Source organism: Protopterus annectens, chromosome 1.part2 (assembly GCF_019279795.1).
Source record: "Protopterus annectens isolate FY-2018-M chromosome 1.part2, PAN1.0, whole genome shotgun sequence".
In the NCBI taxonomy this organism is placed as follows: domain Eukaryota; kingdom Metazoa; phylum Chordata; order Ceratodontiformes; family Protopteridae; genus Protopterus; species Protopterus annectens.
This window is the reverse complement of record NC_056727.1, coordinates 528,783,567-528,802,616: the sequence shown is the minus strand read 5'-3', so window position 1 is coordinate 528,802,616 and position 19,050 is coordinate 528,783,567. Positions and strand designations below refer to the sequence as shown.

Below are 19,050 nucleotides of genomic sequence, written 5' to 3'. Positions count from 1 at the left end.
AAATCTTCATCCATTTTGATCATCTGTTTTTTAGGCATTGGGGCCTGTACATGTGGCCCAAGGGTCGTTTTGTTAGACATAGAAGTAATTTTTGGCCTTAGTTTTGAAGATGGCATTGGTTTAATGTATAAATCTTTAGGCCTGAAAACACCCTCAGAAGCCGGTGCCTGCTCAGTGGCTCTGGACCCATCTAAGGTAGAGACATCCGCGAGTTCAATATTTAAAGTATCTTGCAGCATACCAGACTCTGAATGGGTCTCAGTAGAGGCCTGCGAATCAAACGTAGCGGGTATCAGGGGCTGCAAAAGCGCTTCACTGAGTACCGGCGACTGGCTTAGGAGAAGCCTCATCTTCGGTTTTGGACCTCGACGATCTGTCTCTGTCTTTTTCTTTGCGTTTTTTAGGCTTCGGTAGTCAGACTGCTAACCGAAGACATTTCTGGAAAGTTAAATCTTGAGCCAAAATATTTAGAAGCAAAAATATACCGACGTTTAATCGTGCGTTGATTAAATTTAGCACAAAACCGATAGCAAGGCACATTGTGGTCAGGGTCTAGGCAAGGAATACAGTACAAATGAAAATCCTTATGAGGTATTTGCTTCCCACAAGTAATGCAATTAACTTTTACTGACATCGGTAAGGAGCAAGAAAAAGTTTCCCCAATGGGGTACTTTGCTTTTAGTTGAAGACCGGTTCTAAAACTCAAAAATGAAAATTTCAGGAGTTGGCCGACTGGCACTTGCAAACTGCTTCTGGTTCGGGCACCACGCAGCAAGAAAGACTGATGTAATGGTGTCGGCTGCATGTTTTATACCCCTGACGACCTGACGTCATGGAAGAAGGGACAGCAACCAACGCAGGACCCAAGACTTTGTTAATCAGGCCGACTGAGGGCAACCTGCCAGCAGATTATCCAAATGTAATGACTGCAACAGTGAAACACGAAGAACATCATATGGGATTGACTGTTGTGTTTTTGTAAGGGGCGGTTGGGAGAAGGGAAGTACCCAAGTATCTTCCATGATTGTTCACCAGGCTTTTGGGTACAAGGATAACCTGCCCCCAACTAGCTCCTGAGGGGAACAGTTGGGCCTCCTTTCAGGAGCACTGGAAGGGCTTGCCAGAGAAAGTATCTCTGTCGGCCTGATTTTGCGGACCCCTCCCCTGCCGTGAGATCAGCGTCTCCCATTATTATTTCCCTTCTGCCCCTGGAGGAAAAATCTCCACATGTGTCAGGCGCAACTCCCTGAGATTTCCGGAACCACAACTTCCCGCTCTTCTGACCTTTGGGGTAAGGTCTGGAGGGAGCGGAAAAATGTACTCCCATGGCAGAGAGAGTTTTCCATCCCGTTCACACCTGGTAAGAGTCTCTTTTACCTGAGGCCCAAACAGTGACGAGCCGTCAAAGGGGGTGTTGGTAAAGGAGGACTTGAAGGGCTCCGCAAATTGACAAAGGTGTATCCAGGAGTGTCTACGCAATGCAACTCCTGTGCCTGCTGCCCTACTTGCTCCATCTGTTGCGTAAGAGATCAGCCGCATGGAGGAGGTAACTACAGAAGTCAAGCTCGCAAGCTGTGAAGCAGTCTTGCCCACACATCCTTCAGCTGTAGGATCCTGTAGGGTATCTCCCAACTCCTTTACGTGATCCCTCTGAAGGCATGTAAAGTGGGACAAATAATTCAGCGATCTGAGAGTAAAGGCCGCTGAAGAAAACATATTCTTCCCATACCTGTCCATTGTACGGGACTCTTTGTTCAGTGGATGGACAGATTAAGAAGTCTCTGCTAGTTCTTTCTTGATGGCTGCTGCCACCACCATAGGATCAACAGGCACACCCTTTGGTAGAAACGGCTTATCATCTGGAGCAGTCATGAATTTATTGGGCCTCCTCAGAACTGGTTCCATAGTCTCTGAAGAGTTCTACGCCTTCCGACTCACTAGGGAACAGTAGTGGGTCAAAAGGCGGAGACACCCAAGAGGTGGAGGGCCGGGAACCAAATACATCTAGGTACACAGACTCATCCTCAGAAGGGGCAAGGGATTTCCAGGCACCCCTCTGCCTAAGGATTTCCAGGATGTCTGAAAAAGAGACATCCTCAGAGGGGGAATGTAGGGACCCTTCTGAGTCCTCCAAGTCCGTGTCTGAAGTGAGGGACTCAGGGGAGTCCAAATGCTTCCTTTTGCATTTTTTCTTCCGAGGGACCTCCTCTGAGGGGTGCTCTGGGGTTTCAGAAGAGGTAGGGTTGCCCAGTGGGGTGCCCTGGAGCATGTGTTCCCTACACTGGGGGGGGGGGTCAGCGGCAGATGCCGGCACTGGAGTAGGAGCCAATGGAGCTGAGGGTGGAGCAGTCTCACAGGACAGCACACTCCTCATCACCTTAAAGGCACAGCGTTCCCGGCCCAAAAGAGTCCCTGGCTCCGAAGAGACTGGAGATCTCCTCTGAACCGAGGGTGATGGCCCCAAAGCCAATGTAGGAGCAGAGCTCATCTGCGCGAAGCTCTGAGAGGGAGAGAGGGGTTGGACAAGGGTCCGATGCCATTTCCCCCCTCGGAGCTGACGCGAGAGCATTGGCCCCAGATCCCTCAACAGACTGAGTTAACGAGGAGATCGGACCGGTAGTCAGAACCGAGAGACAGGTGGGAATCGGAACCTACAGTTCTACCACAACGACTTCCATGCACTCTGAACTCAAGGGAGTCGGAGGAGGAAAAGATAATGGTGTTGGTCGGACTGTCGGCACCACTTCCTTATGGGCTGGGCTCGATAATAATTTCACTAATGCTGGTGTCTTGAGAAGGCTCTTCACCACCCTCTCAGCATCATCATCCGAAAGACTCCTGGATGACCAAGAGGAACGGGTGGAAGACCGATGACTACTGCCATAGATTGGAAAAGTGGAGACTATGGAACAGACCGCACCGGTTCCAGAGAGGGAGACCTGGTTCTCTTGTGAATCCTGACAGGCTCTGAGACTACTGATGGAGCCACCTGAGAAAGAGGTTTGTCGGAACCAACACTTGGATCAGACAAACCCAAAGTTTTGTCCTTTGCTTTGGATGACTCCAAAATCAGAGCCGACGAGGATGATGGTATAGCGGACTTGTCCTGTTTTTTGACAGACTGAGTACCTCAGAAGAAGCATTGAAGGGGGGGTCTTCAATAAGCCTCGCAAAATCAACTTATTTTTCCTCTCCTGCAGAACTCGAGAACTAAAGGCATGACATGTGGAACATGAGTCCTGCAGGTGGATAGCCCCTAAGCAATAAACACAACTCATGTGCCCATCCGTAATGGACATCTTTTGGCAGCACGAGTCACACTTTTTAAAACCCAAAGGTTTTGTCTCTTTAGAGTGATCCTTAGACATGCTATCAAATAACAACAACAGACACCAAGTATAATGACAGTAACAATAAAACTGAAATATCTCTATAACTATAACTGTTTTTTTTTTGAAAGGAAAGAAAGGAAAGAGGAAAGCGGGAAGGGGAGAGCCTCTAAGCTAAAAAGGTGAACTCCCCCAACCAAGGAGAGCCTCTAACTTAAAAGGCTGCTCCTGGAAAGGTAGAGAAGAGAGAGAGGAGAAAAAAAGCCCTTTAAATAAATGCGGGGCTGAAAGGAGAAGAACCCTCTAAGTTAAAACAGGTTCACAAGGACAAGGAAGGCCTAAAGAAAAATGACGGCCACAACAACAACAAAAAACAGCAGCGGAAAGGTTAGAAAAAGTGCTAACCTAAGAAGGGAACACTCTAACACTCAATAATATCCAGAAACTAACGATATCTTTATCCAAAAATTAGAAATTAGTCAAAAAGTAGAAACACTTAGCCTGAGCCTGTATGAGCAATCTTGACGCTGCAAGCGGCAAACAAGATCTGGGTAACTACCACTAGGCATGTTGGGATAGGGGCTAGCCTCGAGCCAGTAAAAGCTCTCGAGCTATAGTATATAGCGGAGTCAGAGCCGAAGATCGGCTCCGAACCCAAACATCAAGAATGAAGGCGAGATAGGGACAACATAACATCAAGCACTTTTGCAGAAATTATAGAGTAGAAAAATGCAAAATCATATGCTGACAAAGTCAGAAGAGTTAGATTAACATATTTGCTTTCTTTCTTTGTGGCACTGAGTTTTATTAAAGGGAAAGACACTTGCATCTGAAAACTAAGCTTGAAAGCCCTGCCTGCCTTTGTTTAGACTCCAGGCTGCACTATTTATCTAAGATGTGACGCTGGCAGTCTGTAACTGATAAGGGACATTTAAATGTCATTGTTTTTTTAATGGCTCTGTTGTTGGGACAAGTGACCTGACTTGATCACTCTGCTACTTTTAGTAGCTGTTGTGATGTAACAGATGAGACAAATGCAGGAAAGAAAGGCAAAAATAATTATTAAATTATGTTTGTTCTACATGTGGTGTTTAGTCTTGAATTACAGGGAAGGAAAAACACTTTTTGGAAATAAAAACTTGACTTTTTGGTAGAGTTCTCTAAGGGAAGGTTTTGTCTACTCAACCTGGTAGACTTCAAGAGGCTCACCAAGGCTACGGATTAGGGGAAAAAGATGCATACCTAACACCTTGACTTGGCCAAGGCACTCAGTACAATACCCCACTCGGGTATTATTGACAGACTCTAAGAACTAGGCAAAAATCCCTATATAACTTGCTGGATCTCTGGCTAGCTAACAGACAGTAACCAAGAAGTCAGGATTAGTGAGACCACCTCCATCAGGAGACCAGTCACCAGTGGAGTCCTTGCTGGGCCCATTCCTGTTTGGCATCTACTTCTCAGAAGTAAAGGCTAGTGTCAAAGGCCTCTGGCTCACTAAGTTTTCATATGACTGCAACGTGGGAGTTATCAAAGATTCCCACCATAACAGCAACATCCTACAAAAGGATCCAGCACAACAAATGACTTGTGCCAAAGCCACAGATTAATAAAACTCAGCACAAAGAAATGTACTATAGTACCTTTGGGAAACTGTCCACCCAAGCTAATCAGTTCATCAATAAAACACCCCTAAGTGCTGACCCGATAGTTAGGGGATCTAGGAACATAAGCAGACAGTAATCGGGTCTTCAACCAACACATAGTCAAGATAGCTAGGAAATCATTCTGTGTCACCCAACTCATAGGTAAGCGTATGACATCCAGGTCCAAAGAAGTTATAGTATCACTCTACCCTGCCCTTAACCGACCCATCATTGAGTATGTTGCTCCTTTTGCCATGTACCTAACCAGGAACTTGCAATAGGTGGCATGCCCTCAAAGATTCCTCACCAGGAGAATCCAGGATATGAATATCCATTTCTACACAGATCACCTTACAGCCCAATTTCTGTACTCAATCTCCTACAGGTTAAGGAGAGGCAATCTATGCCTAGCATATATGGCATCCTCAGATCTAGCTCTGGTGGATCTCTTGCACATCTGCAAAACAAACAGCACCCAAAACACTAGATCCAAGGATCTGAACTTTGCCTGCGATACAAGTACAACATATGGAATAAGCTCCCCCACTACGCGAAGCAGAGTTCATCCCTGACCCTATTCAAAAGGAGCCTTGATCACTGGATGGGAAATCACAAATTCACCCCCCCCCCCCAAATCTGGTCCCAATGTCTCTGATGGACAGAAGTTGATAGTAAGAAAATTAATCACCAGCTAACATACCCCACATAACCCTTAGCTACCTCTTTACTAACACGCCCCACCATATAGGCATCCAAGGAACTCAGGGACAAAACTAAATTGGAGGGCATGGCTAGGCTTGTAAAAACCCTAGTGGTTCATAGAGTAAACTATGAACCTCTACACCGCCACTAGATACCAACAGATACCAGTGAAACTACTTTAGTACTACTTAATTGTTTGAAAGATTAAATAAAGATGGAAAGAATTTCAAGCCCTGTAGCCTTGCCATAGACTTCAGCGGCCATAACCTGCTATGTGAACTGATTAGTAAGCGTAGTTTTTTTTTTTTCTACCTAATAAGGAGTTATGAAGCTCAAATGTTTGGCATTCAATGAGTGTAACAGTCTGAGTTACAAGGGACAGGACACCTTTAACATTCAATAAATAGGAGGAGCATCCTGTTAAATTAGGAACAGATAGTTGACGTTGAGAGGGATGGGGGTGGGTGTGTCCATCTGGGGGGAAGACTTTGAGACAAAACCATGAGGGGCATTAGATGACACCAGGGAGAATTTTTAAGCATTATTGGGACTCACTGAAAAAGTTAATACAGCAACAACAGGTTTAGCCTCATTGATGCACTTTACAATCACTAAGAATAATGAAACTAAGGTCTGAAATTGCTGACTGAATGAAATGATCCATGAATTACAAGGACAGGGTCAGAAAATAAGAAGATAAATCACGGACACTGTGTACACTAAGGGACAGGTAAGAGGTGTGTGTGTGTGTGTGTGTGTGTGTGTGTGTGTGTGTGTGTGTGTGTGTGTGTGTGTGTGTGTGTGTGTGCGCGCGCGCGCATGCGCAAGTTTGCACATGTGTGTTTGTGTGTGACTGAATGTGTGTGAACGGGAAGGGGTTCCTGCTTCAACATGATGCCTGGACTACCAAAGCTGAGTACTGCAGGAAAGTGATAATTTGCACATGCAGTGGTTAAGGATGATTCAGAGACATTCAATTAGCCAATAATAAGGTCTTTCCTCACTGCAGCTAATATGTATCTGAATCACAATTTCCTGCAATGTAAAAACAGTCCCTTTTGGCAGCAGTTCTTACTGCCAGTAGTGTTTTTTTTTCTTAATCCCCTGGAATTACATACCTCTCAAGTGTACCTCATTATGAGGAATGTTCCTCATTTGGGGTCTTAAAAAGTTCATGTTCCTCGAAGTTTCACATTGAATGGGTCTGTTACATATTCAGTGTTAGGAAAGTTTTAACTGATATCCATAGTAAATGGAAAAGAATCACATTAATTCATTAAATTATATTTTTATAAGCAAATAAATACATTTTAACCATCCTATGACATTCCGAGTTGAAGCTGAAGCTGTTAGTAAACCATTAATATGTGTTCCACATTTTGCCCATTTGTTCCACATTACTAGGGCTAGTGTTCCTCATTTTGGAGATGGAAGGTTGAGAGCTATGCCTGGAAAACCTTTTCTAAAATTTGCAAGGTCAAAAGTATTCTTTGAGTTGCGTTTATAGAAACTGTCTCAATGAGGCAGCAATTATAAAAAAAAGCATGTCTGGTTCCTTGGAAAAAGGATCTTGGAGTGGTGAGAGATTGTACAGTAATGTATCCAAACTGATAATCTATGCTGGAAGTTTTTTTTTCTGCTTAGTGGATTCCTGCTTTTATCATTTTCATAGCAGTAACAGTGAAAGACTTGAGTGGCACTGATTAATTGTTTAGAGTCACAATTTGTGGCTCTCATTTGAATATCAGTTTTCTGTTTTACACTTAGCTTTCCATCTCATTACTGTAGATTGCTTAAACAAGTAAATTATCGTCCACTATTAAATGGGTATTACTGTGTTACAAAGGAATGTACACTACAGATGATTGGCAAATTAACTGCTGTCTGTGAGCACAATGTTCAAATAGAAAGGAACATACCTTTGTAGCGTATCATGAACTGCTTAACAGTTAGCTTATGATCAGGAATTGTATCTTTGATAATGTCATGTTCATACAGGTGTAGACTTGATATTTCCTCTTCAACTTCTTCTATAGAACTCTGCTGACTTTTTCCTTTAGATGAAGCAACATGCTCCCCAGGACCTTTTTTCACAGAACGTGCATAGGGGCTTCCATCCTCCAAAGTGTACCTGATGAAAAGTACAGAGGTATAGTTGCGTGAGGAGCTATTCCTTCCAATAGTCTGTAACATATGATTAATTGACCTAAAACAGGCATGACAACATAGTACATTTAACAGTGAAAGAGCTCTTCTTAAAAACCCTTACTGGCTACCTGAAATGTCATTCCAGTTTGTTTTCTCAGAGTCAAAGTAACCGGCTATTGTGATACATAAATTATTAGCAGGACAAAAACAGTACATGGAACCCCTCCCCAACAACCACACACATCCTATGCTCTATAGCAACAGTGCACAAATCAGGTCATTATCAGGGAGTACATAGAAAAAACACTTTCTTCAGGACAATGTAAGGCAGGTAATCTGTATCAGACTACTTCAATATGACTCTAAGTCTCTATGTTATAATATCAATAAAGGATGCACTAATAATCTCACAGTCAGTTACAGTCTTAGCTTCTTTATTCTTAACTCTTGATTTGTACATCTGGGCTGACAAGCTGCTTAAGCATGTTAATGCAAAAAACAAGTTTACTACCATTAAATCACAAAGGATCAAAACAAGAAATTAATCCTGAAGAACGTAAGGGTAAGAAAAATAGAAAAGGAGCATGGATACACTTATTGATGAAACAGAAAGTGGCCCAACTTGTTATGGGGAGCCCCTCACAAAGTTATTATTCCCTTCATTCCTATCTCTTTAGTAATCAGTAAAATATGGATATGGAAAGAATACTAATACTCAAAGAAGGAAGAAGAGGCTCCAGCAAGCACCCCTGGTTCTACTTCTTTTAAAACATCTCATCTTAGATTGGCAGTCTGATCTGCAATGTTACCTTAAACTGCATATGGAAGACTGGGCTGCTGCCACACAGATATCCCCTTCTGAAAACTCTTATTACAAAAACTTACAAAAGAAGCTACCTCTGGAAAACTACACTCTAATAAAAGTCCTTAAACAGGTTTACCAGACGAGTTAGAATCAGGAGCCAAAACATTCTGCAAGCCTGTTTGAAACCTCTATGAAAACAAAGGATCTTTTTGGAATTAGTTAACAAGCTGTACGGTGAAGATTGTAAAATGGGATTAAACAGTCTGCCTTGTTGTTAAGAAGATATCCTCCAAGTGGCAATTACAAGGAATGTGCCACATTTCGCTAAAGGATGGAAAGTTGTAACTGTCTTAGGTGGAAAGTCAAAAATAAGAATCAGTTAACCCCATTCCTTTTTAAACTTTAAGATGTACTTTGTTAATGACAGTAAATGGAAGAAATGCAAAAAGCAGACTGTATTTCCAAACCTGGCAGCATATCTTGTGACCTCAATGTCTCTTTCAAAGGTTTAGAAGCTGTACATTGTACTGGTAAACAATCACATGGATTGTCAACAGAAGTAACACCTCTGGAATAAGCCACCACTTAGGGTTCAAATACAAAACAGTCCTTTTATGGTTAATGTTTTAGAGTAACTACCCTTACTGCCACAGTTGTGTGGATAAAAAATTTGCAGTCGATGTCAAAGTAGCTGCCCTGGTCAGTTTAGCAGAAAATCAACTTGTAATACACCACACTTAGATGACCTTTGTAAGTAGGCAGATAAAAATGACATTTTCTTTAACAGCAAAAAATGTAAAGGAATGCCTTTGGGTATCTCTAACCAGTATTATCAGTATGCTGTTAGCAGCCATGTACTGGCAGTCTGTAAAATGAGTGAGAAGGTCACACAGAAAAACCAATCAGTAAAAACAAAATGAAAACTCCAGTCAAGATGGAACTTCCAATGAGTGACCTCTCAAACCTCTTGAATCAGAGGCACGTGGGATACATGCAAATGACCCTTATGAACACCAGGTGTTTCAGTTAATTGGCAATTCTGAATGCCCATGACTTGTTTCGTCGTTTTAATGGACACTTTCAGGCCAATACAGCCAAACCCCACTAGCTGTGGATATGCATATTTTGGCCTTGTTATGACCTCATCAGCACAGCACAAGCAGAGTGGTTGACTAAGCATAAGAAACACAGGGCTGTTATACCCTGCTGATGTCCATTATGATTAGGGTGACTGCAAAATATCCCAAATAACAAACTAAAACAATGAGTGAGAAGGTCACACTGAAAAACCAATCAGTAAAAACAAAATGAAATATCCACAGCTAATGGGGTTTGGCTTTATTGGCCTGAGATTGTCCATTAAAACAACGAAACAAGTCATGGGCATTCAAAATAGCCAATTAGATGAAACACCTGGTGTTCATAAGGGTCATTTAATCAGATATGCATCAAAGAATCTCTCTACAGAATACTACAGCATAAAAACAGAATACTACAGCATAAAAACAGAAGACACTTAACTGCAATCAAATCCTTCTGCTAAGGATATGGACCACAACCTTCTAATGGACCAAATTACATTTGGCAATCACCTAATGATCAACATATATGTTATTTACCTTGCATTCTATCCTCACTTGTAACTATATAACTACCATCTAGAGCTCTTCACAAATACCTTTAGTAATTCTAAATTGATCATTATGGGAGACCTACATCCAGTTTAGTTAGGAGCAAAGAAAACACCTACGGAAATCATTTCAAAAGCACATTCTCACTCAGTCAACCACAAAACCCAATATAAATGTCCCACAAACTCTATTCTCCACACTACTGGATGCCATATTAACTAATTAATCCCAACACACTATTACCTAGTTCCCTTACTTATCACAACTCTATCTTGTCCTTCTGGTCCTTCAAGACACCCAAAGTCACTCCACAACTAATTTACACAAGATCCTACTCTGACCACTCACAAAACATACTAAAAATTATTCTTTCAACAATTACCTGGGCTATAATTTTCCTTGACCACAATCCCATAACATCACTTAGTCAACTTCTAAACATACTGTAACCCGCACAAAACAGTTTTTTCCCCTAAATGGAAAATTAGATTAAAAGGTACAACTTGTCCATGGATAACTCACATCATGAAATTTTCAAAGCAATAAGGCAATGCCCTGAAATTCTGTAAATCAGACATGTTCAATGCAGCACATAAACTAACATAATCACAACCTCAAAAAACAAGCCCACATTGCCACAAATTCAGTTAAAGAATCCTATATCAGAAGCAGGGAAGTTCCATATTCTCACCCAAACAATTCTGCAAAATACTCCAAACAATGACCAATGCTCTATACTGTACCTCAAATGTCAAGACAATGTAAAATCCCTTATATGCAATACTCTACTTCTTATAATACATATAACCCACAATCAATCAATATCACATACTCAAACATTGTATTTTCCATTTGTGATTAAAGTAAAATGAAAGGAAGTTTTCTCTAAATAAGTGTTAAAGGAATATGAGAACATAAGTAAGCTAGTAAAGCTTTCAACACTACAGCCATAATTTCTCCAAAAGGTAGCTAGTTATCACTCTTACACTTGCCTTAGGTACAATCCCTTATTCCTGGAAATGTGAAGTCACAGTACTAATTCCCAAAGTGCAAAATTCTACCACAGGCTCAGACTACAGGCCAATGTCAATAATGTGTCCACTAGCTAAAGTTATGAAAAAACTTCTGTACAGTTAATTAATACAGCATATCACAAAATATGCCCAGAATGATAGCACAGAGGTTAAGGAGCAGAATTACCAACTAGTAGATTTGAGTTCAAAACCTGTTTTGGGCACAACTGGGCAGCAGTAGCAGTATCTGTGCAAAGGAAAGGCCTGGCAATCTACTTCCATAATATGCCATGAGAACCCTATAGTGCCTACCCATAGAGTTATCATGAGTTGATTTTGACTTGAGGGTATCTAACTTACTTACGCTTATCACAAAATATGACCTTTCATAAAACAGACAGGATGTCTTTTGTAACAAATACAGTAGACACACAGCTTTACTCAGTGTAACAAACTACATCTTTGAGGCAATGGATAAAGGACAACTAACAGGAGCTCTGTTCATAGAACTAAAATATGCATTTGAGTCAGTCAACCACAACGTTCCAATTAAAATCCTAGCTAATTTATAAGTGGAAGTGCCCCATCAGGGGTTCACTGGACACTTATACAATATAATTTTTACTGTCACTCACAGGCATAATGCATCCACAAATTATACCTTTTCAGTTGGAGTACCTCAAGGCTCAATCTTAGTACCTGCCCTGTTTTTGATTTTTATTACCAACTGAAAGAGTTTCACAGGTTGATACTAGGTAATGACCAGTAGGGCTGTTATAAGCCTAGCCATGCACTTCAACCCAATTTTGTTCCCCAGTACCTTGGGTGTCTATTATGAAGTGGGGATATATGCTAGTAAGGAGGTAGGTAAGGGTTTTGTAGGGGATATACATTGGGGAATATTGTACTTACAGTTGCTGTATGTAGATGATGTGGCATTACAGGCAGACTTTGAGCAAGAGCTTCAGCAAAAGATAGGGGAATGGAATGAAAAACTGAAGGCACATGGGATGAAACCAAGAACAGATAAGATGGTTGTGATGACAGCAAATGGTGAAAATCAGAAGATGAGAACTGATATAGAAGGGAAAATAATGGGATAGGTTAACAGCCTCAAATATCTGGTAGGGGTGGTGGAAGAGAAGGGAAGTGTAAATGAGAAGGTCAAAGCTAGAATCAGAGGGGCTGCAGCAAACTGGTATGTGATAGAAAAATGCAAAAGAAGCTTAAAAGTAAGGTGTACAAAACAATGGTGTGACCATTACTGCTGTATGGTACAGACAGATGGGTAGTAAAGGCAGAGCAGTTGAGGAAGCTAGAGGTAATGGAGATGAAGTGTCTGAGCCAGATGGTAGAATGCAAACTATGGGACAGACAAGAAAATAAGGACATCAGAGCAGAAGCCAAAGTAGCTTCAATTGCAGAGAATGTCAAAGAGAACAGATTATGGTAGTCTGGGCACATATGCAGAAAAGCAGAAGACAATCTACTGAGAAAGCTTTGGGACAGACGGGAAAAAGGCAAGTGGAAACGAGAGCATCCAACAAAGAGGTGGATGGGTTATGTGTGAGAAGACCTGTGACAGTGAGGTGTGAATGGTGAAGAAGGTAGGAGAGTGGCACTGAATCAAGAGAGATGGCAACAAATGACATGACACTCCGAACCCATGTAGAAAATGGGGAAAAAAGGAATTGATGATGATGATTTTACTTATTGATGGCCTCTGTCCATCAGAGACTTGGGAGCCACAGTCTGGGGGTGAATTTGTGATATCCCATCTAATTGTCAAGGTTTTGTTTGAACAGGGTCAGGGATGGACTCTGCTTCAAATAGATGGGGAGCCTATTCCATAATGCAGGGATCCTTTAAGACACGTATCTGTCTCTCCAGCATGCTCTATTTATGTCACAAGCGAAGTCCAAATAATTGGATCTACTATTTATGGTGCTGTTTTGCAGATGTACAAAACATCCATCAGAGATAGTTCAGAGGATGCTTTATAAGCTAGGTATAGACTACCTCTCAGTAGCCTGTAGGAGACTGAGTGCACAGATAGAGCCCTTAGGTGAGCTGTGTAGTTCATGCCCTGAATTATCCTGCTGAGAAACCTTTGAGGATATTCTACTTGTTGCAAGTGACTGATTAGATACTTGCCAAAGAAAGCATTATACTCCATGATGAGTCTGACAAAGGCCGTGTAGAGTGGTTCTATAATATTCTTGGACCTGGATACCACACCCTTATCTATAAGTTGGGTGACGAAGAAAGATTTTCTTACTATCTTTGACACATGTTGGCTGAAGGCCAGATTACTGTCTGCATATGTTCCCAGATTCTTAACTACCGGCCTGACTCTTAGGGATGTTTTATCAAGTAATTAACTTGGGTAGACAATCTTCCAAAGGGCATTACAGTGCATTTCTTGGCATTGCATTTTAAGCTGTGGCTTTGGCACCAGTTATTTGTCTGTGTTAGAACCTCTTGCAAGATGTTAGTATCATGGGGGATGTCTGTGATACCTCCCAACTTACAGTCATCTGCAAGCTTGGTGAGCCAAAGGACTTCAACATTAGCCTTTACTTCCAAGAATTAGATGCCAAACAGGAACAGCTACCATGTTGGTGAGTACTAGATCCAGTATGTTTGATCCTCTGGTTACGGCTCACACTATCTGGTTCACTGTGGTCATGTTAAAGTCTGGGAAGTGCTGTGCCTGTGAGTTTGAGGCACTGTATGTTTTCCAGTCTATAGAAGGGTAGTTAAATTAATTTGGTTGGGTGGTGAGTGCCTCTAATAAGTTTAGGTAAGAGTTGAGAGATTTTTGGTGCATAGATGATGACCTATAGCTATCTAGAATTTGGTAAAGGACCTAGTCTATGGTGACTTGCATGTGGATAAACTCCATGGCATCATCCTGTTTAACCAACCTGAAAGTATATTTGCTGCTAATGTAGATTGAGACATCTTCACCTTTAGTCCCCCTCTGTGCTGCTGTTGGTCTAAATGTGTAGAAGGCACTGTACCCTTGCGCTGCTGGAGTAATTTCTATGGCTGTTAACTAAGTCTCGGTAACAGCACAGATATCGACGTTCTCCACAGTGAGAAGGATTTGTAGGGTATGGAGGTTTGTGCTCAGCTTCCTAAAACTGGGAAATAACACCTTTAGATTGCCATGAGTCTTTTTTACAATGTTGTTTGTTTGCTGTTGCCTAAAAAGGCTCTAAGGGGGTGGATAAAGTTTTAGCCAACATCTGAAAGCCTAGAGGGGACAGATGCAGACTATTCTTGGCAAAACAACACAGACTGTTAACCATGCCCTCCCATGGTGACAGTTATTTGATCCCCCAAGAGTGACACCAGAAACTAAACCAATTATTAAAATCAATTATTAAATATTTTATGTTCATACTGTGGCATCATCAATGGTGAAGTATAATGCTACTCACTGCAAGGCTGGTACCTGTCTGTGACACATATTCAGAGAGATCCCAAATATCTCTTTTCCATAGTGCAGTGAGGTAAGTCTTAGCTCATTTACTCTAACATGGGCTACAATACAATCATATTAGTATCTGGGGTGCAGTGACCTGAGTGTGTGCATGATATTGCAGATCTTGGCTCCATATAAACAATTAACTTCTCCTTGTGTAATCTGGTGAATGGGGCATCTGTGTGTTGCACAATGGAATCCCCAATAACAAAAGTATTATGCAAGTGTTTGCTTGCCTTACAGGCTTTATTCTTTGGGGACCATTAGGTGTGGGCTTGTGTGTGGTGTTTGGTATTGTTTTGGTATGTGAGTGATTGCAAAGGATAGGTGTTGCTGTTAGACAGCTTTGGAGGTCATTGATGTTTGGGAAGATTTCTTTTAAATGCATCACCATAAGATAATCTATGTGTCTGGTTAGTGGTAAGTGTGAAGGATGTAGTGTTTGTGTTTTTGACAGCCTCATTTGTATGCTAGATTTTTGCTTCCTGGGAAGTCGTGTTTACATCTCTTGCATACTGTATTAATTTATTCAAGGACTAATTGGTTGTCTGAGAACACGACACAACTGATACATTGTCTCAGGATGCCGATATCTACCATGCTGTCCACAGAGATATTTGTAAATTGCAAATCCGTGTTGTCAAGTCTGTATTAGAATGAGCTATTATGGTTTAAGAACTTGGTTTTAACATGGGTCTCCTAGAGTGACTTTTAAGGTTAAGGGCAAGATGTTAGACAGTGCTAGGATATGGTATTAATGCTGCTCTAAGCTTAACTCCACATAATGCCTCACTGTGTAACAGATGTCAGTCCTAATCCTTGCTTTTTGGGTATATTTTACTGTCTAAGCATTTGCTACTGTACGGGGCACTGCTAATGCACTTAATTTATAGTGGAAAGTAAAAAGCTGAAAACTAACTGCTGTGCCCTGTGGCCAATAAACAGCTATATTTTGAGCACCCTGGAGTGCTCAGAAAGACCAGGTAAATATCTTCTGTCACAAGATAGATAATCCTGGAACTTGTTAATGTAAATGTACAGCAAAAGTAGCTCTCAAGATCAATTCAATAACAAACAACTAATTCCCTGGCTATTTTCTGCTTCTACAAGGCACTTTAGAAGAAAATAGAAAATATGCTTATTTTAACCTGGGGAGACCTTGGGAAAGGTATTAAGGACCTTTAAAACGATTTAAAGTGCAAAACCAGCAAATATTTAAAAAGTAAATCAGTAGCACTCTGAAACAGTTAACTGAAGTGTAAAACAATAAACTAAATCTCTTATTTGCCAAGCATGGAAAAGGATTAATTGAGGACCCTCTCAGACTATGGCTAAAGCACCAATTATACAGAAGCTCAGAGAAAATAAGCAGGAGATAATGTATAGTACACAGGAGGTTTATCCAAGAGCAATACTGGTTTGTTAAGAGGGCACTCAGTATTACAGACCTGTGGTAAAACAATGGGTGAGAAAAGTACTAAAATAGCTTAAATAACAGACAACAGCAATGAAAGAGGGGAGGGAGGGGCTTTGGAAGCCAGAGATACAACCTTTAAAAAAACACAACAGGAAAAGAAAAGGATAGCTGGGAACAATTCAAGTTGCAATAAGCAGCTCTTACTTTTCTGTTGTTGAGATACTCAGAAGAGGCTAGATTCCTTTGTTTAAAATATGTAAGCAGGGAGTGCTCTCACACCAAATAAACCTTGATGGTCACACTAAATTCCAGGGATAGCTCTAAAGGAGAACAGTGCCCACAGACTGAATTTCATCAAGTCTTGATGTTTACTACATTTCAACACTACTTTTGGACTCCATATACTTTTTTTCAATATTTTTAAATGTAATTCGATAGTCCACCCCACATGGGGTCCGACATCTTTATTTTGTTTTAGCCTACTTCCAGGTATCCCACAATGCAGTGTTCGGCTTTACATATTACATCATAGCCCCTAAGCTCCTGTCAATGCATTGACTTTACATGGGATTTCACATATACCCTGCTTTCTTTTAGTCAGTCAGGTTTAATTACCATTTCTTGCTTTTCAATGACTACTTAAAAGACAAACAGGGCAGAACAGTATTCTCAGCACATGAAGTTTGTCTCCTGTTGTGATCTATCAATCACAACAACAAACAGCTCAAATTTGCCACTATGATAGACATGAAGGGGAGGTGTTTAGAGGGAGAGGAGATGAGCTTAAGGACTACAACTCAGGCATAACAAAAGAATGACAATTGGCCACTTTAGAAAGAAAAAGAAGTAACAGGTACTGAGAATACTGTTGTGTGTGATTATCCTTGTTTGTCTTTTAAGTAGTCAGTGAAAAGTAAGAAATGGTAATTAAACCTGAATGACTAAAAGAAAGCATGGTATATGTGAAAACACATGTAAAGTCAATGCACTGACAGAAGCTTTGGGGCTATGACATATTTTAAAGCCAAATACTGCAATGTGAGATACCGAGAGGTAGACTAAAAAAATCAAGATGCCTGGGCAGACTCTTGAATTACATTTAAAAATATATACAGAATCAAAAAATTTAGTTAAAATGTAGGAAACATCAAAACATGATGAAATAAACATGTTTTTATTTCAGTGTGTGGTTCTCCTTTAAGGAAGCAACAGTAATACAAACATTTCTAACTAGACCCCTTAGCCTGGAAGCCCACAGCTTTGCTCTCACCGAAGCTGTCTTTGACCCTGAGGCTCATTAGCTATTTTTTTACAAAGCAGATTACTCTTAACAAAATAAACAAAATATTACTTACAAAAAGCCAAAATAATTTGCTTACAAACCAAAGATTAACCAAGTGCAAAAATGTTATTTAATTTCTGCTGTAATACTCAGAAGCTAGATTTCTTTGTTTAAATATGTAAGCAGAAAGTGCTCCCACACCAAAGCCTTAATCTTTTTACACACACACACACACACACACACACACACACACACAATGTTGCTTGGCACACGTAATAAAAACGAAATCTAAGCCCACACATGACAAATCACTGACTCTCAAGGTACACTACCTAGTGTTACAGAACAAAGACACCAAAAGTATTGTATGAGTGTGATGTTCTCCAAGATCACATGCAAAACTCTTTGGTTTACATAGTTCTTTAATGCCCTTATTGGAAAATTCACTGACAATATTTCCCTTCAAAATTATGCGGTTTGTCCTCTGAAAAGGAGACCAGGTACCCTGTATCATTCAAGAACACACCTGAGCTCACTTACTCTAAACACCGCACATCTTTCATAAGAATCTGAAAAAGAATAGAAACAGAGGTCTGACTATAAAGTACAAGGAGTGTTGATGACCAGTACAACAATTCTCTGAACAAGGGGGAACTAAGGGATCATTGTATCCAAAGGATCTCCGAATGACTTCATAAATCCCTTAGACAATGATAAAACCTATTCATATGCAAGATGACATTCTGAAACACTGTTACTAGCAGACATATGATGCAAGATGGTGTGGAAAAGCACTGTTGTCAAATAAGGCCAGGTTGCATCTACTTTCTCTCATATCCTTCTCCTACTTAAAAATGCTCTCTCATTCACCAAGTCCAACAGCACTCCCAGAAGCACTTTTTATTGCACATTGAAAAGATCTGATTTTTATACTAATGGGAATTACAACACATTTCTGGAAAGGAAATTACAAATGTCTGGTCTTCCAAATAATCCTGAAGAAAGCACTTATCCAGCAAGGATATAAACACAATGTCAATCAACCTGAAAGCTGCTACCAATGGCAACAGGCATTTGGATCAGTCACTCACTGTAGCTCATAGCCCAAAGAAAAGGTCTGACAACTGTTAATTCTGGTACCCACCTGAAATATGAAAAATCTCTCGTGATGTTCAAATACAGGAATGTAGCAAGTAAGCAACTTTCAGATCCAGAATCAGTATCCAGGGGCTAGATGATGGAGAGAAATGAAGGTTCTGGAAAGCAACCATCCCAAACTTCCTGACTATCATACTTACTAAGCTGGAAAATATTTAAAACTGGTTTCCAAAGTGTACCCCCCCCCCCCCAGAATTGAAGATAGTCTGGATTAACAGCAAGCTGCTTTGTAAAGCAGGGGGATTTCTTTATATATAGTTTCTGTTCTTAGTATCTTCTATGGAAACCCTGATCCGTAAAGAAGGGACTTTCATGTGTTTGGGAACTGTTTTTAAATTTGGTTTTGACAAACATTTTTTATATAACTTGCAGCACCCTTTACAGCCATAAATCTGTGGAAATAATTCACCAATTGCTTTATTAGTTTGA

At 40.8% G+C, this 19,050-nt stretch overlaps 1 protein-coding gene across 4 annotated transcripts in view; it reads right to left on the bottom strand.

Moving 5' to 3' along the window:
* The window catches only part of DHX57 (DExH-box helicase 57), a 2,066,546-nt gene that overhangs the window by 1,225,119 nt on the left and 822,377 nt on the right, over positions 1-19,050 (bottom strand). For all 4 annotated transcript variants that reach the window (XM_044057412.1, XM_044057439.1, XM_044057430.1 and 1 more), the window contains exon 12: positions 7,597-7,808. In XM_044057412.1, the coding sequence (XP_043913347.1) occupies positions 7,597-7,808 (212 nt within the window). The remainder of the gene's footprint in view (positions 1-7,596; positions 7,809-19,050) is intronic.